The following is a 24952-nucleotide window of genomic DNA, read 5'->3' on the forward strand; positions in this document are numbered from 1 at the left end:
TCATATACCACAAATTTACCCAGTCCAAATATGAAATAATATTTTAAACCCTTGAAATGATGTTTTAACCACAAAATCAACCTGAGTGCACTCTTAAAGTTTTATGCAAGCTTGCGTTGGCGCGCGTTGGAGCTTATGTCCACTCGAAACCATTTTAACAGTCTTTTTGAGAACACAGTTCAACTCACACACTCGCAGCACAGGTTGTTCACAAAGTCTTCCGTGATTGACTGGAGCAGGGAACAGTTGTCCAGGCTTGCTGAAGACAGATTATAAGCGCCTTTTCTCTGTCTTGAATCTTTAGTTGACACACACCTTATACGGCCATTGCCGTGACTTGTCCAGTTCTCCTTCGCCCGCTCCGTGCATCTTCTCTCTTCTTCTCATTTTTTTCGGTTGTCTTCTTTTGTTGTACACTCAAAACATTGCAAAATAATAGAACATGAGATACGAACAATAAATTCCTCAACACCCATATAAAACGGTTATAACACTGTGCAACTGCATATTTCAACCCATCACAACAAACCATGAAATTTCCTAATGATCCACCATGTGACGAAAACAAACACCTTAATGCATCACCATAAAGACAAAATACGCCCTGGTAAATAAAAGAAAACAATATTCTGATTCCGTGAATAATCAGGTTACTACATGTAATTTATTGTCTCCTAAATATTAATGGCTTTTATGTATAATTGAATCAAATTTCAAGCAACATGTGTGCTTTGTTCTGCTTTCCATGCTTTTCATTAATAGTTGCAAGCTACAGTAGGTTCCAGTGGTGTTCAGGTGTTTGCAATGCTCGCCATTTTTGATTTTACCAACTATGCAAGAAAATAACCTGATTTTTTTTATTGATTTTTTGTGCATTTTGTGCTAAAGAAACTTGAGAAAATATTTCACTAACTGAACTAATTGCCAGATATAGTAGCTACACCAGAGCAATAAATAAGTTAAATGAGTTAAACTACAGCATGCCAGTTCATCATTAAACACTGGAACACAGGATGACTTTAAAAGCTATGATTAAAAAACCAAGAAGCATTCCTCCTGCACATGGTGCCCTCATCCCTAAAACTGTAGATGTAATCAATCTGAACAGTGGCATAAAATCTGTATGTCTGACAGGTAGACGCCTTTCACATTGGCATCATGTGTATTCACCTTGTAGCCATATATATTGTCACTCACAAGCTTTTAAATGAGTCTTTTTCCACATTTCAGTCTTGCTTTCTGGTAATAAAATGTGCTGCACATCATATATTCTGCAGCTAAAATGTAGAGGATGCTCTATAATGCCACATACAAACAGGTGCTTTAGGTAGGCATTAGTTAGCATATTGTTTCTTATTCAAAAAGTAAAGTGACACAAGATTAAGAGTCTTGCAGCCAAACTAGTAGCCATTTTAGTTCAGCATGTTTGTATGCTCACATTTAACAATTGGTGCCAACCACAAGGTTTTGAAGTGATAATGGCACCAAATGAAAAGTTAACAGATCACTAAAATTATTAGAATTTGTCCTGAGGGGCAATTACATGTTCATACCAAATTTCCTGGCATTTCATTAAATACTTGTTGAGCTATTTCAGTATGGACCAAAGTAATGGACCAATAGACACTGCCATCCCTAGAGCCATGCTGTTAGTATGGCTGTGATAGTCAAAACATAAGACTAAAATTCTCTAAAGTTGGATGATGTTTTAGTTTTTAGATTCATTGCTTTGGCTGTGGTGATGATGCACATCTGGATTCAGGACAGTTTCTTAGGTTCAACTTCTAAGGAGCTATTACTTTTGACTAAATAGTCTTTTCAAAGACTAAATCATTCCTCTGGACTGTTTTTATGCCAAAAAGACACCAGTGCTCTGTTTCTCCCAGGAACACTTTGAATAAAAGTCTGCATTATTCATGGATTGATTGCTTAAAGACATGTTTTTTATTCCACTGTAGATGCATGTAGAAGTCAGAATAAAGTATTCCAACAAACTTTGACAGAAGGTTTAGATTGCAATGGATGTAATTGTAATTAATGGAGACTATGCTCAGTGCTCTGAAAACTCATGTGAATGTGTTACATTCTAGTGAAACACCTTTATGAACACTGTTATTTTACAGTACTTCCTTGCAGTTGATTATTATAAAGGCTCACTTGTTGTGTTGTGTCAGACAATTAAGTCATATAAGGACACAGAGAGCGTACCATACATAATCTCCATCTTGTTAGGGAACCAATTTAATGATCTGAGGTGAACACAGGGTATTAATAGCTTCAGCTGTTTGTCACATAAACCCATAGTACATGAAGTGTAGGAAGCAGTCCTTCAGAAGAAAGCGTAAGAAGCATTTGACCTTGATGTTAGGGGGGAAAAGGAGTAACCAAGGTCACTATCTGGAATGAAAAAAGAGAAAGTCTCTCTGGTTAATCTGAGAGAGGTGGTCATAATTATGAGGAGAACAGACAACACATGGGAGCATGTGAAATGAATCACATTAATAGACTCAAACACATGCAAGCACGGGCACATAAGCTTCCTGTCACAAATACTTGTTCCACAGACATGGCATATGGCATCACACCCATCCAAACATAACCATTTACACCGACACTTTTAAGTCCTCTTTTACAACACAGCTTGCCTCTTACACAGACAAACTTTCTGTTAGATGACTTGTTAGTGGTCACGAGCACACACACACAAGCACACACACACATAGATATGATATAGAGGCCGGTTTCCCCCCCTCTACTGCACTGGACCATGGACAGGCCAAAGCTCACTTTTCAAGAGGGGATGCTTTGAGTTCCAGAGGGGTGCACATGAAAGAACAGCAGAATATAAAGGAGTGCCCAAGGATACACTGCAGTGCTCAATGTGAGGACAATTTAGCCCTGATGGAAAACCTGGATCAAAGGCCTGGCCTCTATAATTGCACATTCCCCAACAAACACTGTGCCATTTGAAGAGTGGGCCAGACCTCCGGACTCCTGAGACTTGTTCTGTGCACAGACACAGACAGCCCCATTCCTTTCACCTCGCTATGTTCTCTATCTCAGTGCCTTGCTTTCATTCCAAAAGTGCTCACAATTTCTCTTTGAATGCCAACATACTGAACAAGGCTGAGGGGCAGGCCTGAAAGTTTCTTCTTTCTTTTGTTAAAGGTCGCCAAGTCATGGTTATCACCATGTTGAGACAAAATAGCAAGAGTCAAACACAGGCTCATCAGATGCACCTTTGAAAGGCGAACTTTAGGTTGAATCGCCCCAGAATCACTCAAAAGACACCCAAGTATATTCATTAATTAAGGTCCTAAAAGAATGACTGCAACTTCTGCAGAGACTCCAAAATAAGTTCTTGTTTTTCCTTGTGTGGAGGATATAGCTCTCTATGCCCTTACCTGTTGATGATGGGACAAGAAATTGTTTTAGAACCAAAAGTTTGTTTCTCCCCCTGGCTCTGCTGCATGTTTATGGGTTGTTTTTTTTCCCAGCATGCAGGTTTAGCCACCAGAATGCAGTTTTAGAGCTTGTAAATCTACCCTGGATGTCTTTACTGAGTTGCAGGCAGGAGACATCTGGATAATGTGGAATGCCTTGGCTCTGCTACAAAAGACACCTTCAGTAAAAAACAACTATTTGTTGTAAATAGTGCGAGTCCACTTAGATAATCTTCACAAGCAACTGTTTTATGTTTCAGAGCTTACTTGCTGAACAATTACCAGACCTACAGTATTGTGTTGTAGGTCATTTACAGTATGTTTTTCACCACAAATCAAGTTGATATCTGGGAGCAAAGACAATGTGTCACCATCCAATAGAATCAGTGCACTGACTGGTGCTAAATGTTTCCTAATGTGGTGTAGACAGTAGCAGAAAACCAGCAGACACTGACAGTCCTGTTCATGGGAGCTTGTCACTCCTTACTCTAGGACCTCAGATGGTTTTATGTTTCGTCTAGACTGTAATAAGTGGTTGTGTTTCCTAAAAGCACACCCCAAATCTCTCCTGAAAGTCGTATGGCGATGCTTTGGTAATAAAATACTATATGCATGTGTTGTTGAGCTGGACTCAAATAAACATTCTCCTAATACGCCTGAATGTGGTAAACCTACCTAAAATGCCTTGTCATCAGAAACTTCACTCAGTTTGTTATTCTGTTTTTCTACATCTTTGCACATACTTTGAAGAGGTTTTTATGACATAAAGATCACATGGAAATACTGTAATGTAGACAACATAAAGTACGCAACAACTTTTATAGCTAGGTTTTGGATTTTTTCAAGTCAGTCTTAAAACAATATTAATGTGCCCATATTTAAATAACAATACATCTTGGTCAGTCTAACCTTTCCTACTCTCCACAATGGCTCTGAAGATTTACACAGACTACACAGAGAAAAGTGGTATGACTCCTAAATCTGAGATTCATTTGACTCTTTAGCACTCCTACTATGGTAAATTGAGTAAAACTCTTTCAAAGCTTCTGTTTATTTAAAACAAATTTTCCTCTTTGTTTCCTGAGGTAGTAGTTCCTCGCCAAACTTTGGTGGAAGGATACCTGTATGTGTTAAGTATGTGTTATACACTGTACAGTTACAATATACAGTCTTCAGTGTGACTCCATTTATGCTACTGTTAATGTAAGTGTTAGCATTATCCCATAATCATCACTTGTTGGTATTGTGGAAAATCTTCAGCAAACGTTTCAGTCTCACATTAACAATAATTTCAGTACAACTTTGAAAGAAGAATTATACAGATTGACTAAGGTGACTAGGGCAGGTTATATGGTAAAAGAGACATCACACTTCAGATATCAGACATAAAGCTCTGCTTCAGATCTCCCCTTTCATTTTAGGTCATACTATATGCAAGCATTTTATTAATTCTACTTTTTACTATAGTGTGTAGCATTTAAATTTGATTATGTGTTTTACTTGCTCTCCCTGCAAAAGTACATAATGAAAATGTGCTGGAATCGTGGTGCGTGTATGGCCCATATGAAGATAAAAGAAAGTTAGGCACCATAATCTTCCAATTCCACTGAAATATAAGCCTACGACCCCCCCAACAGTAGTTTATAAATCACTGGAACCATTAAGATCTTGACACACTGATACACATTCATCTACCATCTGTGGCTCACCTGTGCCCCAGTCCTATTATACCTGCTAACCAGACAGACCATCAGATAGCCCCTCTCTTGGGACTCAGTAGATGTATAGGCCTAAGTCCTCCATTCAGCATTGACCTATTATTAACCTGGGAGGATTTTTTTTGGTTGTCAGTGAAAAGTGTACGGTTGGGTCAGATTGAATTTCTCTCTCTTTTTTTGACATTCAAGTTTAAAGCAATCATGTCGAGTAGCCCAAAAGATCCAAGAAAATAACTGAATTTAAGAGCTGGTTTGAACATCATTCAAAAGAACCATGATGGAGTTATGATGAAGCATAATGATCATTTCCTTACCACTGTAAGATTTGAGCGAAAAAGGGAGAAAAAAGTGGATGACTGAGCACATCCAAGTTTTGCTCCTTCTTGACTTTAGTAAAACCTTTTGATGTGCTAATAAGGAGGACACAGACTGTCCACAGACATGGTTTTGACAAGTCAACAGTTTCTCTTTTCATTCAGAGGGAAGATGACTGTAGAGATGATTATCACAAAACTATCCTTTCCCTGCTGTCAAGTGCTGATTGGCATCTTGAGAGCCTTTAAGAGGCTTGAAAACATATTGGAAAGGGCCATTGTCCCTGAACACCACAGCATTTCCTCCTCATTATTGAGGCACTAAAAAATGTTAAAGATGTAGTTTCATCTTTATTCTCTAGTTAGTTGTTGCTTAATCCCATTTGTGATTTGAGCATTCCCTAAATTCATCGGTGACATTTGTGACATGTGCACAAAGTGTCCATTTTTTGATGTTTGATTTTAATAAGTTATTTGATGACATAACTAGAATTATCGCGTTGTGGTTCTACACCTCTGCCAACTAGCCAAATTCACAAGAATGTGAATGTGAGGTGACAGTGACCTTTGACTCAGTTCAGCCTTGAATCCAAGTGGACATTTGTGCCAAATTTAAAGAGATGAGCTCAAGGCGTTCCTTAGAAATTGCATTCACAAGTGTGGGAGATATACGAGGTCACTGTGACCTTGACCTTTGACCACCAAAATCTAATCAGTCCTTCAATGAGTCCAAGTGGATGTTTTACGCCAAATTTGAAGAAATTCCCTCAGGGTATTTCTGAGATATTGCATTCACAAGAATATGGCAAATAGAGGGACAGACAATATGAAAACATAATGCCTTCAACCACGGCCATTGCTTACACACAGGCATAAACAGGGTGTATTTTGAACGATTTGACAGCCTGATATCACACTTCCACCTCTGGTCAGTACTGCACAGAATCTGGTTGCAAAATAGGTCACAAAAACAAGATGGCCGCCAACATATTTGCAATATTTTGGTTTGTGTACAGTCTGTGGGTGCCATGCAAAACACCCACCTAGGGCTTAGAGGTTGCTTGCAAAAATATCCCATGGTAATGTGTTTAAAATGTTTTGAAAACTTGAAAAATGTGCACAATAACTGCACTAGCATTGTTGCTTATATTGTCTTACACAAAAAATGAGCAGCTTTGAAATTTCAGTTCACCTTTCAAATCCCTTCTAAAAATATTTTCAAAGTCAAACAAATTTAAATGAGTCTTCTTAACTAAACCAGACCAGAGGGCTAAAAATTTGTCTTCCTATGCCAAACCAAAGGATCCAGTTAAACACCAACTGAACCTTAGTGAGGACAGGATGATCTCACTTTTCATGCCCAAATAAAACCTCTCTCCAATCAATATTTTCTCAAGATCTTTTAAGAAATGGGTCACAAGTTGGATAATTGGAGGGTTGGTAGGGGTTAAACACCACCCTCAGTGTTTCAATCTGTCACTCCACACTGCTGCACGCCAGGACTAAAGCCTGGAACTGAATGTGGGAGTCCAGCTGAGCCTTTCCAAGGATACTAAACTGTAGACACCCCCTGAGAGGCTGCAACTGCTGCCTCTGGCAAGACACACAAACCAGCTGTGTACCACACACCCAATCCATCACTTCAGTCTCACTGATGCTTATTAAATTCATCATGCCGTTGCTATGCTATTTGTATGTAAAAATGTGCATTTATAATTAAAACACCAGGCAAACTAATGTTATTCACCATTAACTGCCAGCAGTGTGTTCTCCTCTTGGAGCCTCACAGTGATTGAAACCTCATTCATGTAGCTTAAGTCTGCCTGTTTAACACGAGGCCCTCACAGGATAAGGGCATGCATGACATGCACACTCCACACTGCTTAGATTGTAAGATTTTGATAATATACAGCCAATTTCCACCATGTTATATAAACCTGATTGGTGCAGAGTTAGTGAAGTAGTTCTTGCCTCCCTCAGTATCACCTCATGAAAAATATGCGAACACGTCCTACTGGTGCAATAAATATGACGCATCAACTCATTGCATCATTTTAGGCTTCCTGCTACTTCGTCTCACAGAATTAATTTGTTTCTTTAATTAAACATAAATGTGCTTTTGAAAATTACACTTAGTTTTCCAATGAGATGTTATGTATGGTCGACCTCTACATAAATGTGCATTTGAAAATTACACTTAGTTTTCTAATGAGATGTTATGTATGGTCGACCTCTCACTGTGAGGTGAGGAAAATAGGACCCAGACTGGGGAGTAAATGGTAGTTTTATTATAGACAGAGAATAAGTGGGGTTTGAATCTTGTGGTGCTGTGTTTCTGGACTGTTGTGTCAGAGGGCCACTGGAACCAGGAGAGCTGAGCGGATGGGGGATCCTGCCTCACAGGTTGTGGAAACTTGGCCGTTGAGGTGGAGGACAGGGCACAGTCTCTGGGTGAGCACAGAAGTGAGAATAGCGAGTGAAAGTGGATAAGACTCACAGAGCCAAGGGGGTAGCAGCTGTGGGCAACCCAGATAGAGTGGTGTTGCTGGTGGGAGGTGTGCCACTGGAGAGCGGTGTTGACTGTGAGCTGGGGTTGAGTGTCGTTTGTGGTAGAGTGATCTCGGTTGGGAGGTGTTACTGAATGATGGAGGATAGCTGGAGAGTAGTTTAGCTGAGTGCCGGGCTTGAGCGTTGTTCTGGAGAGCCAGCTGTAGAACGACGTAGGCTGAGTGGTGTCGTAGAGGTAGCTGCAGCAGAATAACAGAAGGCCAGGCAGGCAAAGGAGTAGCAGCTGTGGAACGACCCAGGTTGAGTGGTGTCATATCATATAGCTGCAGGGTGCTGTGTTGAGACAAGTGTGGCAGCAGGAGTCTCACACAGGTAAGTACAGCAGTTCAAAGTTGAGGTAGAATAATAAAAACAGTCTTACTTGAAGCTTGTAGGCTTACAATAATCCAATGAGTAGAAAGAGAATACCACAATTGGGACCAAGGATGTGGAGTAGGTTCTTCACATAACAAACTGGCTTCAAGTAGATGTCTGCCCGGGTCTTATGTAGCTGGTGAGTGTAATCAGCAGACTCTCCAACAGCTGCGAGCCACACCCGGGTGTCAGTGTCTGTGGAGGTAGCAGGGGAGAGAACAGAGAAAGAGAGGGAGAGGATAGCCAGAGAGGCAGGGAGCGACGGGCAACCCTGACAGATGTTGCAAGATGGCAGTGAAGAAGGGAGGGGGCTGTCATATACTTGCTGCTGTCTTTCAACACTAAATGAGTGGCGTTTTTTGTCTTTGGAAGCTTATTTGAACACTTAAATGATTGGAGTGCTCATTAATTCTCTTTCTGACAGATCCCAGCATTAATCATTTTAACCGTACCTTTAAACTGCCACCGACAACATCTGCCTCATGATTTAGTGTTGACATATTATTACCAGTGAGATGTTTTTCTACCACTGATATATTCTGATGCTTTGATGCAATGAAACATTCATTCATTTTAACCAAATCAGTGTTCTATTGGATTTGATATGATGAGTTTCAGCCACATTCTGTGAGGAGGGTGCCTGGAAAGTCAGTCCACAGAAATGTGTATTATGGCTACGTGCATTATGTACATTATTTTAGTACAGTTAAAACTAATCCAGGGAGGGATGGGTTTTTTGTTGTTGTTTTAAATTACTAGTATTTGTTGAATAGACTACAAAATATTTGGAGCAAAACTACTTTTTATTTGGACAGAACATAATAATAAATCAAACTTCTTGGTAAGAAGCAAATATGTGGAATCCTCAAGATACTTACAGTATCATTAATTCTCCAGCTCACTCTTCCCCTCCCAACATCTTGCTTATCTTGATACGCTGTCAATTTTGAATTAACATCAACAAATAAATGCTGGTCTTTGCAGTTTTTTCCTTTGCTTAATACTGCTTTCTGTATGTTTTGCTGGCTGTTTTATGTTGTGATTTCCAAACACTGTGGCTACAGGCCTCAATAACCACAACCCATCTGGCTGCTGGTCACCACACCTATAGGAAAACACACCCACAAGACATGGTTTATGCCTCAGAATACTGAAAACATTATCCGCATCCTTGCATTGAGTAAACAAATATTTCACTGGCCAAAAAAATCCATCAACTTATGTGAAACATTCAGAGGTTTTTGCAACAAAATTTCCAAAGAGCACCATTAGGTTTCCTGTAACTGGTGAAACAAAACAAGAGTGAAGGTTTGTAGGACTGTACATTTTTATTTGGGAAGTTTACATTTTGCTAATATGCAAACCTATTCTCCTGTTTAGCATATAAATACTGACCAATGCATCTTCACTCAACATATCCTGAACTTATTGTTGCAAATTTTTGTTTTTGTAAATGTTCTTTTATATAATATCCAAGTTTTAAAATGCTCATAAAACTCAGTCGTTCAAACGCGACAGGGGAATTGTAAATGTACACAGAGAGTCAGGGACAATAAATGTCAATTCTACCTCCTAAAATTTAATTATGTTCATAATCAACTATTTTGCATCAGCATTTTGTGGGAAACACAACGCTGCAATTACATATTTATTGTTATCAAAAATTCTCAGTGGTGTAAAAATGTTACACCTCCTGCATCAGGACAAAACATAACCAGTGAACATAAATCAGATGGCAAATACAGGTCTTCTCATACTTATTTGGCAAGGGCCAATGATATGTGATAAATATTCTTTATTCATTTATTAATAACTACTTTACACTTAAAATCTTGCTTGCTCCAGCTTGAAGACTAGTATATATGAATGGTTTGACTCAGTGAAAGGATGTAGGCCAGCTGTGGATCGGATCCAGCTGTTCACTTCTGTGGGTCCAGACAGATCAGTGTGAAGGAGGGTTTGCTGCTGTGAGGCTGCTCCACCTAATCCCAGGCTGCATTACTCAACCAGTCAAACACAGACGCAGGGACTTCCCCTTCCCTCCAAAGACGTAGAGGAATACTGTATTCCCTCATGCACCACTGAGGTAATATCATTTCTTCAACCAAATGCTGAGAACTCTAACCTGAATATTGTCTTAAGTGTCCAAACCACATGTAAGAGTATATGCAAAGACTGATTTGTCTTAACAAATTGTAATTAAGGCAGTAGTATTATCAACCTGGGTTACTGTTGCATCTATCTACATCTCACAATTCTATGTAACAAGGTTTTTGCTGCTTATAACATTAGTCTGCTGAGAATTATCCAACAGAGAGTATCACCTTGACTCCTGTCAAGAGTATCGAACAATGCTTTTAGTCATTTTCATGTTCTTCCCCCTGATAAATACCAATCAAACCTTCTTAAGAGGTAATTCAGCACATGGGTGTGCAGCAGTTTCACCAGGTATTGTCTCTTGCACGCAATTCTAAAATTACTGCTATCCACTGATACTGGCACTCTTTCAACACCTTCAGGGTGTTGAGAGGTGTCATTTCTAAAAAGCTCAGTGCACTGTGGGTAACAAAGTTCATATTTGTTGGAACTTGGCTTTTAAAACCCATCACCTCTCATCAAATGCAGCTCACAGCTACATGTAAGTGAAGTTCTTTTGCTGTATTTTTAGGTTAAATTGTGTGAACAACCAAGGTGAGAAGTCACAGCTTGAGCAGATTCTGATATATAATCCTTAACACAAAGAAATGTAACACTTAGCAAAGCTTTTGGTAGGTTAATTCCTCTTTAGTAGCATAATGAAGAAAAGGGACTGTGTCAAAAGGACAGAGTGGATCTGCACTGACATATTTCCCTTGATAGATAAATATGAACTTGAAGCAAAGCATTGGGTCCATCTCTAAAAACAAACAGGGCCATATATTTCACTTGGAATAACAGAGATCAGCTGTATCAACACTGGTCTTCCTACTGCAGCCCGTCACCTCAAGTGAGAAACCATCGAGGCTGAGAACTGTCCTCTGAGTACATTTGTGCAGGCGTGAGGCAAAGCCATTGTCATTCAGCTGTATGGGATAATGGACTAATCAGAGTTTGAAACCAAAGCCTGCAAATTGGTTTAATGACCAATCTCAGTTCAGTACAACTCTAGAAAAATGCTAAGTAAAAATAACAAATCTACATACAGATGATTAAAAGCATTTTATGGCTCTGGTTTGATGGTAGTATTATGTTGGTGCGGCCTGCCTAACTTTTGTCTAGCAAATAATCTGACTGCTGTTTGCACTGGCACAGCTGATTGCATTGTTCAGCTGTTTGTGCACTCCCTCCCTTCTCCCAGTTTGATAACATAATACTCTGAGTATGTTTCCAAAGAATAATAAAAAGAGAAGGAGCCACTAGCTTCTCTTTGACTGAGCAACAGCAGATTTAAACATCCAGTGTTTTCTCTCTCTCATACATCCTGAAGATGAGGAGAGCAGCAGGGTTGAAAGGTTCAGAGAATTATTTTCTTTTTAAGGCAGAGTTCACCCTCAAAGAAATTCAGATTTATGGATCCTGAGATGTTGAACCTTTGTCATTTAATAACTGAATACAGATTGCAACCATGTCAAAGAGCTGCCATCTAAAAAACCATGAGTGTAACTGGTGATGCCTGCCAGACAGGCATTAAGAGTTGTCTTACTAACATTTGCATGCATTTCAACTACATTTTGTTTAAGTCATTCTTCTTTTTATCATGACTGCAAACTATTTCTAAACATAACCAAGTTGTTTTTTAAACGCAAACCTTAAATGTAGTGGTAGCAGACTGTAAAACACTTAAAACCTTTTGTAATAATCAATTGGTCAGTGGCATAAGGAATGTATTCACTGAGAACTGAGAAAGCTCCGCTAACGTGTCTTCTTTAGTTAGAGAAGGCAGGAAACAAATTTATTTGGTATAAATTAAAATTATGAGTTCAGTTGACTAAATGTACAATGAATTGTTCAGTTAACTCCTCAGTTTAAGTTATTTAGACACATTGTTATCTTACTTGCATACACTTCCCAGCATTAATTTCATCAAGGTTTAAAGACGTTCAGTCATTCAGTTTCTCCTTATACTTGTGTATCAGGGGAGCCAGAGGTTTTTCTTTCTGATCAAAATTAATTTTAAAAGTGTATGCAGACATTGGGAGCAAATATGCATTGTGTGAAGCAATAATGATTTTACAAGAATGTTTAATATAAAAATATTTAACTTTTCAACTGTGACTCAATTAGATCATTATCATTATTCCCATTACAGCTCCTGCTCCCACTCCTACACACACCACTTATCTTGATAAGCTGTAAACCTTGAGTCAGTATCCAGCATGCGCCAGCTTTCCTTCATACTGCTTTCTGCATTTATTATTGTTTTATGATTTCCCAACACTGTAGCCACTAGCCTCAGTAGTAAGTAAGTAAATACGTAAGTTTTATTTATATAGCACAATTTCATAGATAAAAGCACAAAGTGCTTCTCAAAGTCAACACATACAAAATCAGAATAAACAAAATAACAATATAACAGAAAACCAAAAAAAATAACATAAAATAAAATAACAGGCAAAAACATATTTAAAACCAAAACTAAAAATCAACTAAAGGCCTGTCTAAAAAAGTGTGTCTTCAACTGCTTCTTAAAACCATCAACAGATTCGGCCATGCGTAAAGACAGGGGCAATGCATTCCACAGTCTAGGAGCCACAACCTGAAAAGACAGGTCCCCCATAGTCTTCAAACGGGTTTTGGGGACCATCAAGCTGGCCTGACTTGAGGAACGGAGAACATGCTTAGGAGAGTATGGGGTCAATAGATCAGCAATATACTGAGGAGCCTGACCATGAAGTGCTCTAAATGTTAGCACTAAAATTTTAAAATCAATCCTAAACTTAACTGGTAACCAGTGAAGTGAATACAAGACAGGCGTAGTATGAGCTATTCTAGAGGTTCCTGTAAGAAGCCTCGCTGCAGCTTTCTGCGTAATCTGAAGACGATTTAAGGCTGACTTATTACAACAAATAAGAAGGGAATTACAATAATCAACACGTGAAGAAATAAAAGCATGAACAATCATTTCCAAATCAACCTTTGATAACATTTTCCTTAATTTAGAGATGTTTCTCAGGTGATAAAAACAATTCTTAACCACCTGTCTTATGTGGCAATCAAGAGACATAGACTGGTCAAACACAAAACCAAGGTTTCTGAGGCTCGACTGGACAGAGGAGCCCAATGAACCCAGGCGTTATCTGATTAATGCAATCTTGTTATCCAGCGCAATAATCATTACTTCAGTCTTATTGGGATTTATGTGAAGATAATTATTGTTAAACCAGTTCTTGATGGATGACAAGTACGTTAACAATATGGCCAAAAAATGAAACCCTGAGTCATTAAAAGAGCAATAAATTTGAACATCATCAGCGTAAAGATGATAAGACACCTTCTTAAAGCACCGAATTATCTGACCAAGAGGATATATATATATATAATAAAAATAAAATTGGATCCAAGACTGATCCCCTGTGGGACACCAAATGACAAACCGGCCACATCAGACATGACGTTATTTATAGCTACATTGAAAGTTCGATCGCTAAGATAGGAAGAAAACCACTGGAGGACAGATCCAGAGAATCCTAATTCAAACTGAAGCCAATCTATCAAGATTCCATGATCAACAGTGTCAAAAGCAGATGTTAAATCTAATAAAACCAGGACTGTATAGTCACAATCCAGCTGATGAATGGACACCACACCTATAGGAAACACACCCAAAGGACATGATTTATGCCTCAAAATATTGAAAGTATTATCCAATGCGTTGTCCATCGTGGCAGCTTTCACATTTCAACTATTAATATGCACACATCCAGAATAAATGCATACAATAAGAAATGGGGCACAAAAGCTAAAACTTTGGAAGCTGAAAACCTCATTTAAACATGATGCCATGCTTAGTCACAGGCCTGTAGGTTATAGTCTGGGGTGACTCTGTGTTTTGTTTCAGTCATCAAAGCTATTGGGTTTAAGGCCTCTTCTCTCTGCTTATCACTCAGCAACACTCATGGCCACTCGGACCCTGAAATTTTACTCAACTGTAATTTCTCAGGAGGACAGGAGGAAAGATTACAATTTTGTTTGAACAAAGTCAATCAACTCTGATTTTAAGCACAAATAACCTTAAAGGTGTGATGACAATGGATATCAAGTCCTATTTTGTCTACTTTGGAAGTGAACTGTTAATATGCACACATCCAGAATAAATGCATACAATAAGAAATGGGGCACAAAGGCTAAAACTCTGGAAGCTGAAAACTTCATTTAAACATGATGCCATGCTTAGTCACAGGCCTGTAGGTTATAGTCTGGGGTGACTCTGTGTTTTGTTTCAGTCATCAAAGCTATTGGGTTTAAGGCCTCTTCTCTCTGCTTATCACTCAGCAACACTCATGGCCACTCGGACCCTGAAATTTTACTCCAGGAGCAGTCGGTGAGACAGAAGAAACATCTCCCTGGCCCTGCTCTGCTCTGCTGGGGGTCACTCTGCCATTCTTCTGTTACACAAAAGACTTCTTCAAGTGACTGTGTGACAATAGCCTTTAGATCACTGGAGCGTAATGATTGCTGGTTTAACGTGAATGCACTGTGTGTTAATTGAGCCAGAATTAATATGAAGTTTTTAGCATTTTTATAAGTTGGCAGGGAGACTGGTTAGTCGTGTCCAGTGACCATGACTAAATGTTCATATTGTCCTTCGTTAATTTACGTTTTGCATAGCAGACAGTTGTGTTTGGAATGGAGAGGCTGGTCCCAGGCTGGGACTCATTCGGACTCTGTTAATGAGCACAGCCTCTCACTTTCAACCCTAATAACACACATAAGGTCACTTGTAAGCTCCTCATAATTAATGTGCACAAACCAGACATTCACAATAGCAGTGAAGCATGATTTCACAAGACAAGCCTTTAACACAACACAAAGGAATGTCAGATGTGCTGTCACAAAATATTCTTTTTTTTCCCTCCTTGATTTACATAAAGCATAGTCCATTGAGTGTGAGGAGGCATTCTAGTATTAGCACACCACATTAAAATGCATTCATAGGTTCTGATAGAGATCAGACTGAAAAACATTATCAAATAAAAATAATTAAAATATGCTCTGGAGTCTATGGGTACCAGACTGTTTTTGTTTAGTTGTCTTCATAAACAGAGCTAGCTGCATCTGTCAGTGAATTAAGAAAACACTGGGCCCCTTCTGCTGTGCCGACCTTGATTCACAGATCCTGTGAGACTTGCCAGGGGCTCAATCTCTTTCAGCACCAGTCGACTCGGCTGATGACAGACAGGCACCCTCATGTCAAAATACAGTCTGCTTCTGCCAGCCTATAGCCAGCCCCAGAGAGCATACACGGTTGCTTTGCCACACTCAGCATCACTCACACTGTGAAGCATACAATACATTGTTGTGTATGACAGTATATTAAAACAGAAATATGCCCGATCATTGAAAGGTAGCAAAGCAGCCACAGTCATACAATTATACTGCTAAATGGTTGTGAAGGTCCTCTATGCATTGTCCTCTCTTTGATCTACAGCCTTCATCACTTAGCTTCTCTTTCCAAAACTGTTTTCACTCAAAAGTTTGATTTGTGCATTTTAAAGCTTTGAATTGTTCTATTAACATGTGCAGGCTTGTCATGTTTTGCCTCTGTTGACTATTATTTTACTTATCAATAGTTCTATAAGATTTTTTTCTCTGTCTGATTTGTTGCTAATGTTGCTTTGGTGTTTTGGACCATTTAGCGTGGAGTAACCACAAGAAGACAGAGCCAGGTAGAGATGCCAGTTTGGTGCAAAGTGACACCTCTTCAAAAGGCTGCGAGTCTGCCAACCCTGCAAAGTTATCCTCTTTCTGACCTGAGTTCAAAAGGCAAGACTTGCTCTCACACTTGGAGCTGACTGGATGTTTATCTTGACAGTGTTATAAATGAAGATATTACACCATGTTTTAGACTGTTAGACATGTTCAGTCATCTGTACTTGGCTTAATTTAATAAAGCTGTTTTGCAAATCTTCACCTTGTACTAGTGTTCTCTGAAAGCAGCTAAATAAATGCAGCTTGTTTATCTGGGGGCCTAGTCTAGTCCCACTTCGACCTGTGGAATGTTCTGGGGTAAACGAAGAAAAAAATCATGAGCCTGAAAGTTCCCTTTTCTCACATTTCATGATGTCTGGGCTGCAGCACTGTGCACAGAGTTGCCCTGCCTTCACGTAATGTAGGATACAACATTATGTAGTCACCATGTTCAGCATGACTTTTTGAGCATAAAGAAGCCGGACATGTCATTAACAGTTAAGAGTTCAACCATCTTCCAAGAAAAAAATTAAAAAGAACTGGCAAGAAGACAGCAGCATGCACCCAGTGAACTAAGCTAATAATTAGAAAATGTATTATGCACACAGTATTATATGTATGACACTTACACCGCCTACATGTTGTTTGTCATCATGCTTTGTGGAAAATATTGCTCCTACTGGCAGCTTTATGACTGCTTCAAGCAGCATATTAAGAATCATGACATGGCAACAAAAACACTTCCGCTGCTTATTTAGACATGGTGAAATTTAACCATAATGACGTCTGTTGAGCTTGTGTCATAACTTCTATTGAACAGAAGCAACAGTTTCCTCAAAAACTGTCTGAAAATTATCCAATTAGTTTGCACAACATGGTAACGACATATAAAGTTAAGTCTGTCGAATGAAGTAAAAGAAAATTTACAGTCAGATGTTAGTATTGCAGCTTTTTCGTTTTGTTTTATAACTGTTTGTTAAATATGAAGCTATCGCCTGCCTATGTCAGCCTACCATCTATAAAGCTCACTATTTCCTGAAATAACATTTTGGGTTTCAATCTACAAACTTATAAAAACAACATCAATTTAAACTACTTCCGTCAAATGAAAACATTGAACATGAAAACGTATATCAGCACATGAATGCCTGTTCTATCTCAAGACTCATTCCTGGTGTGTGATCGCACATTTTGTATGTGTGTGTGGGAGAGTCGGTGGATTTTGTTTACTTTAGAGGAAAGTGAAATGTTGGGGTTGCCTATATTAAGACTGACAGGCCCATTTGGAAGCAATCATCAAATGTGTCATGGAAAAACCGCTACGTAATGGTGCAAGGGACATCAACACTTTGCCAGCATCAATATTTTCCCTCAAGGCTGGCAACGAATGTCGTTTTGACTGGGCTTATGTCCTTATTCAGGTTCCCCTTGACAAGTCTACGTGTTTTTTCGGAAAGTTTGCAATAAAAAGAATAACTATCTCTCTTTCTTTCATTTGACACACATCTACATGATCCAAAGTGTAATGAGACTGACAAAGAGGGACAAAACAGAGGAAGAGTTTTATCACTGTCACCTCCTCCAGATAGGAAGTTCAGGTAATTAGCCGCACTCGTCTCAAGAGAGGGCCAATATCCTGTTTGAAGAGAGCACTGTTCTGACTCACTGATCCTAGAGGCAACACACACAGGTCTCCTAACTTTGGGAGACCACCTCAGATGGTGTGATGGCGCAAAGGATCTAATCTTCCTGCCTGAATAGCTTGCATCCTCCCACCTGAGACTTTGTCACATTGATCAATGATTCAAGTCATAAACATTCCTCAGCTTGTTCTCGTACTGCAGGGACAAATTTTATCAAACAGATCCGACTCTCCACAGTGAATCAACTGTGGCATGTTACGCACTTGCACGCAAATGACTTATTCACATGACCATAAGCCCTGCTGTAGTGCTAGCCAGGTGGAGATGCTATGCTGGTGAGCAGTAGGCCACTGGCCTAAGGATAATCTGATTTGTTTCACTGACTGCAGGCCTCTCCCCTCCCCACAGCGGATCAAACACACATGGACTGATGATCCATTCACAGGTTCTTATCCTGACACAAAGTGCTGATCCAGTCACCTCTTATGACGTTGTTGATGTGAAATATAATCATCTAAATCCCTGCAGTTCCCCAGTGTCATTGACAGACACAGCAGCACTTTCGAAAGAAAAAAATGAAATCAACCAGAGTAAACATGACATAAATGAGACACCTACATCACCACAGTAATTAACCACAGTTTGAATGAATGAAAATCAAAACCTATGCTTTCAGCCTAACCCTATAATCCAATTTTACATTAACAAATTTACCTCCACATAGCAGCTGGACTCCCTGTGCACTGACCACGCTAAGGTACTTACTGTACACACCCAGACATCAAAATACCATCACCTCACAGAATGGGCTTTCGAATAAATGTTGAAAATAACACAGCGGTCGACTTTAAGAGTGGAAAAAAAATATTTGTCCGAGTGACGATCACAGATACCATCTGTAACACGTTCTGTAAAAGCAACTCCCATAAACACACCATGTAAACACTGCAATACTTTTAAATGGGCCGCACACTCATCTCCTCCTCAGATGTGCTTCTTCATCCCTCAAGCCTTTCACTCACACACAGACAGACTTTACTATGTAAACGAATTCACTTTTGTTCACTAATTCTCTGTATTTCTTTATGTGTACATGTCTCAGTCTTTCCCACCATGATCCTTTGACTATATATAGTTCATCATGCTGTAGACTTTATCTGTTGGTCATCACAGAATCAGATAGATGAAGTGGGTTAGCAGGGAAATGTCTCTGTCATCTAATGTGTTCACATTTGAAACTCCACTCCCTCCCCCCCAAGCAGATGAAAGTGAAAGCAGCCTTCTAGTGTCAAAACTCTGCACATACATCAGTCTCCATGGTGAAGGTCAAACATCCAGATGAAGCAACAATAAGCCAAACACTTTTTTAAGCAGACAGGGACTTGAAACATAGTCCAGATTTTTTTCACTATCAACAATTTCTAACAAAAGCAGAAATGTGTAGATGATGGTGTCAAGTATCGCCCACATTTTTGAAGATGTGCGGTGGCTGATGTACACATCACTTCCACCACGCCCTGACTCAGAAAAGCAAATCCGCCTTAGCTCTGTCACACAGTACTTTCTTGTCTTTCACTGTTGACTGTCCACAATAAAAGTCCTTGTTGAAGCAACACAGCTGCGTCACTTTTGGCCAAACAAGAACACAAGGAGAAATCGTTCTGTTCTGTCTTTGGGAGCCAGCCAATAATAACATTAATATAAATGGGATCAAATTTAAAATAGAAGGCTGGTTGTTTTAAATCTTTTTAAGAGAGAGTGCACCACAGATTTTAGCAATGGTGGGGGGATGGAAATATTCACTAAGAACCTAATCCACCACATTCTTGTTTGAATTCAGGCAGGCTTCAATGCCATGCTCTGCAACAGGAGGGGTTGCAAAAGGCTGAGGTAATTGGATTGGACTATGGCATTGAGTGGCAGACAACAAAAGATATCCATCTCTGTCATGTCTCTGCAGCTCTTCTGGTGCTGGCTGGAATTTATTTGGACATTCACTCTACTCTTCCAAGTCTGAGGAGGACAGAAGGACAGGAGCGGGCCACCGGCACTGGTTCAGTCTGGTGGTCCCATGTGCAGGCCAGTGGAGTCACGGCGCCTATGCAGTATCTGTGCGAGGATGTGTGAAGCAAGGATCCCCTAAAGCCCAGGGGTCATTTGTGTGATCATTACCATAATCACATTAGGGCTGCAGGAGATTAGCACCGTGGCCTCAGAGGAGAAACCCTGCCTGTGCTCCATGACGACTACGCATCAGGCTTAGAGGGAACAATGGACACACTGCTTAGATACCTATGACAGACAAAGACAGGCAAGTAGAAGAGCTGGATAATGCAAAGAGGCATCCTTCCTTAACCTCCTTGTCATCTGCAAGAGCAACATATTTTTCCAAAGACTTACACCTTTTGTAAATGTGGACATCTTGTGTAAATGTGTGACATAGACAAGGCACATTTTGATGTTGAAACTAGTTGCTATATATCAGACATTTTCCCTCAGAAAATCATGATGTTAAAATTATTTGCTCTCTCCAATAGAATAGTTCAGTCGGATCATATGTCTCTTTTCATTTGAAGGTCAGTGCCACCACTGCCTTCCCCCACCTCAGTCTTCATCCCAACACAAGCATCACCTCTGGGCAGGTCACAAGGGTATATCAGATGGGACTCCATCACACACCCCCACTCCAAACCCTTCTACAGGCAAGAAACTCTAAAGAACCCTATAGGGTTAAAAACTTCACCAATTAACCCTAATTACCCAGAGACAGCATTTCAATGAGGCCTGCAACCTGAGACGTCTATCAGCTCAGTGACTGAGGTGGGCGGGGAGGAAGCAGTATCTTTCATCTTGAAGTTCAACCACAGGAAATGTGACATTTGAATATTGACAGCAGTGATTTATGTTTGTACATCTGGGGCAATTCCTGCACAAGCTACCATCTTTGTGTCACTGAGGCAATGAAATTAAACATAAGATAAGCTACTCTGTATTAGCTTTGCTGCTTCAGTAGAAACAGTGAACTAGACCTTGCTTGTATGTTTTCTAACAAAAATAGCAAGAAATTGCCAGACCTTTCTGCTTATCAGGAACAAAAGAATACAAGCGAGATGTGTGACACCCTCATAAATGGCTATAAAGTGTGATGGTGAAACATCACATAGTTACTGATTGATACACTCCTTTCTCTGCAATGTTACAGTTCCCAGTTGTGTTTCCTTGATTGTGACCCATTGAATGACCTGTGTAATTGGTCCTCACAATTCACTAACCACAGGGGCAGAGGGGGTTCCCATTCTCTCACATGAATGTGTGTATGTTTGTGTGTGAGATCCAGTTCACAGATTACATTCTTGCAGTGATTCACCTGGCTGCAATTGCCCTGTGACACCACAAGCTTAAAGGGGAAATACTATCTTTTAACAGTCTGTCAGCCAAGAACTGAATATTTAAACTAGAAATCTGGTCAGCATAGGTTTTTATTCAGTCTAACATCTATAGACTGTATGCTTGGTTGTAAACTAGAGGCTGATACGTGGAAACAGCATTACATATAAAATGGGTGACATTCTTCAAGGAAAAAACCTGCAGGGCTGCCACTCTTGGGGAACTCGGGTGTGTTCCTGATATGTAATTTTTATGCAGACAAATATGCTGAAATGTGGAGATACTGAGGAATTTCTTAGGAGAGAATTTAATGTTCTTTCTCCAAGGTTTGCATTACATGAGGAAAGATGTCCATCATACCATGCATTTAAGAAAATGCATGGTATGATGGAATTCAGATGATTTAGTGTGTTACCCAATGGAACAAATGTAGAGGACAGTAAACCAGTTAAACACCTACCTCTCAAACAGACATGTTAAAATAATAGTGGTGAGTGTGTATGCAACTAAAGCAAGAAGATAAATTAGCTTAATTGACGCTTGTATGTAAACATAACCCAATTATATTTAGGGTTATGGCTTTGATGACTTATGATTAGTAGCATGACTGTTGGTCATAGCTGATTTACACTTTTATTTCCCAGCACATCGCTGCCAGAGAGTCCTTAGCAGCATTGTTGAGAGTGTGATAATCCTCATAATATGAGAGGGGCGGGCTCACTGTGCTCTGCTCATGAATATGGAGGCCGACGGCTTCGTCGACACTCCCTCCCTGGTGAACTTGTGTATCCTGCTGCAGCTCGGACCAGCAGTCAGTTAGTCAATCAGCGAACAAGCAGTGCGCTCGGCTGCCCCATGGCTACTGTGTAAACTTTCAACAAGTGGAAACTGTAGGACAAGGAAGAAGCGCAGACTTTTGGAGAGGTTGAGGGACGCACTAGGAAGAGGTCTCCTATGATTCGGGAACCTGTGCTCCACTGATCAGTGTTGTTTCCCACCCGTGCATGTTTAAACCAGAGGAGAGCTCGGTGCCGTGTGTCGGCCAGACGACCAGTACAAACGAGTGGTAAAAGCAGTCCGGAGGTATGATTCTGAGACGGGGCTCAGTGGTTGCTGCCTTTTTACTCTGCGTTCTGGTGAAGGTATGTATAAGACGTCGGGGGAAAACAGTGGGAAGGGTCACTCAGTTCAGCTGTTTGGATGTAGCCTACTCTGGTTACATGTGTGGAGCGTTATACGTGCACGGTTATGCTAACATTACGTGCCACCATGCCTCATGCAAAGTTTTGTCCACAGTTAGCTTGCTGCAAGTGCACACAGTGTAGTAAGCCGCGGCGAAACAGCGCGCCTGGTGTTACGCAGAGTTTTCCAACTTTGTTCATAAGGAGATCGAAGTTTGTTTTTTACCCTATTCACTGTTCTATCTTCAACAGGTGTCAGAGGGATCTGGACAATTCGAGCTACAAATCTTATCGATGCACAACGCAAACGGAGAGCTGCTGAACGGCATGTGTTGTGATGGCACACGGAACACGGCGGATAGAAAATGCATACGGGACGAGTGCGATACGTTTTTTAAAGTTTGCTTGAAGGAATACCAGTCGAGAGTTTCTTCTGCAGGGCCCTGCAGCTTCGGAATGGGATCTACGCCTGTCCTAGGAGGGAATACCTTTTCTTTCAAGAGCTCTGTCAGGAATGACAAATCCAGGATAGTTTTGCCCTTCAGCTTCGCCTGGCCGGTGAGTTGGAGACTTAAAGAGCACACTTTGTGCGCTTCCCGACACGTTTCTCCAAACAGAGAGAAAATGTCTGTTTGCAAAGCAGTTCTGTGCAGTTACTGTCTGTCAACCCCCCAAAAGTGCATAGAAATCACAAAGCTGGTAGTTTTTTTTTGTTGTTTTTCTTTTTTTTTTTTTAGGAAGGGGCCCCCGGGCACCTCATTATCTGCCCCTAATCATCCAGGTACCGGCGTTTTCTCCATTCGACTCAGAGATGTGTGTTCTGTCTAAATAATGCTAATGTTAAAACTAGGCTACTTTACATTTTAAAATAACAAATATTAAAATTTCAGTTTCCAAAAGTTGTTTTAAAGGCACAACCATGCGATGTCAAATGAAAACGGGTGCGTAGATTATGACCTGCATTTATCTGGAACTACCAGGCACCCATCAATATGGATACAAATCAGAAGATGTTTCTTATAAATGTTTTTCATAGCCTGGCATGATTCAACAAATAAGCAAATAATAATAACAAGCTGCTTTTCTCAGAGATTTCTTCCTCTCTGCCTCTCTGGCTGCTGCCCATGTTGCACAGTTTAGTAACTCCAGAGTGAAATCCCACTTAAGTGTCAGCTCTTCTTCGTAGAGTAAATAAATGGGCCTGACAGGCGTGCGGGAGTGTTATATCTCATGCAGAGATATGATTTGCTCCGCTGGAGCACATTTCGATGTAGTGGAAAAAAGCAGGACTGTGCACCACAGACTGACTGGCCCCACAGCTTGGCCTGCAAACTCCTCCGCTGTGTCTGATTGGTGAAAGGCTCAGTCTGCTGGTATGCATGTGTCCAATTACATCAAAGCTATTTTTAACCCAATCATGTTGCAAGTTCTTGTAATTTTAAGCACAGAGCACAGCGATGCCTCAAACAGGGGAAGAATTGGAGCAACATGTTGTACATTTTGTCACCTGTAGGGCAGAACAGATGATTGAGATTAGTGTTTTACCTATTATCTGAAAGCCAGTAAAACAATGTTCTCAGCAGCTGGCATGCAATTTGATATGTTTGTTTTTTTTAATCTGCTCTCCACATAAAGACTGGCGCCTCACACCTTTCTTTAAAAGACAAACCGTTTGTGTTTATGTTCATGCCATGGCAACACTAAATGGGCAGAACACTGTGCCAGATTAGTTTCATCTTGGTGGTTGGAAATCAGTTCTGCCTGATAACAGCACTTGTTAAAAAATGAAATGAAACACGAGGCCATTTTCCATTTGAGGGCACCAGTAGCTTTACTCATATTTCATTTCTTACATGCTGATAATACTTAAATACCAAAAATGACCGTGAACGAACAAAGAATGTTCTTGTCGTCAGCAGCAGCATGGAAAGTGAAATTTGAAAATGATGTAAAAATTTTAGAATGTCATTGTTATGTACAATTAATGGATATGAATGAACTCAATTCTGTAATAAGTTCGCTGTAGAAAAGAGGAGCACCCTGGATTCTCTCATCCTTCACTTCGCGTGCTTTACTTCAGTGCACATTAACAATAGTCAGGTTAGGTATGATATCACGCTTTGTCCTTTTCATCAGTTGATTGGCTGTTGTGGACAGATGGCAGTGTGGTGCATTTGGGTTGCTGGGTACTCTGAGTTCATGAAGCCCCCCACCACCACCACCAATCTTCTCTTGTGAGCTGCATGGAGTTGGCCTCTTGTCCAGGCCGAGGGCTTTGTTTAAGTCGCGCTCGGTTGGACCCCAGGTATTTCATCGCTCTAACTTTGCCACCCACAGTAACTGCTGAACTTAATGAGGCTACGCACAGGTATGGGAAGAGCCAGGCGTCCGGCTGAATGCCATCGGCTGGGCATCTTTAACATGAGCAGGATTTGAATTTAAACAATGTCTCCTCTG

At 40.3% G+C, this 24952-nt stretch overlaps 1 protein-coding gene across 1 annotated transcript in view; it reads left to right on the top strand.

Annotated features, from left to right (window-relative positions):
- The first annotated feature begins 22090 nt into the window (after positions 1-22090).
- jag1b (jagged canonical Notch ligand 1b) overlaps positions 22091-24952 on the top strand; it is a 24992-nt gene continuing 22130 nt past the window's right edge. Inside the window, exons 1-2 of the mRNA XM_020601821.1 lie at positions 22091-22456; positions 22748-23053. Of these exons, the coding sequence (XP_020457477.1) occupies positions 22400-22456; positions 22748-23053 (363 nt within the window). The 5' untranslated portion in view covers positions 22091-22399. The remainder of the gene's footprint in view (positions 22457-22747; positions 23054-24952) is intronic.

Source organism: Monopterus albus, unplaced genomic scaffold, assembly GCF_001952655.1.
Source record: "Monopterus albus unplaced genomic scaffold, M_albus_1.0 scaffold3.1, whole genome shotgun sequence".
NCBI lineage: Eukaryota > Metazoa > Chordata > Actinopteri > Synbranchiformes > Synbranchidae > Monopterus > Monopterus albus.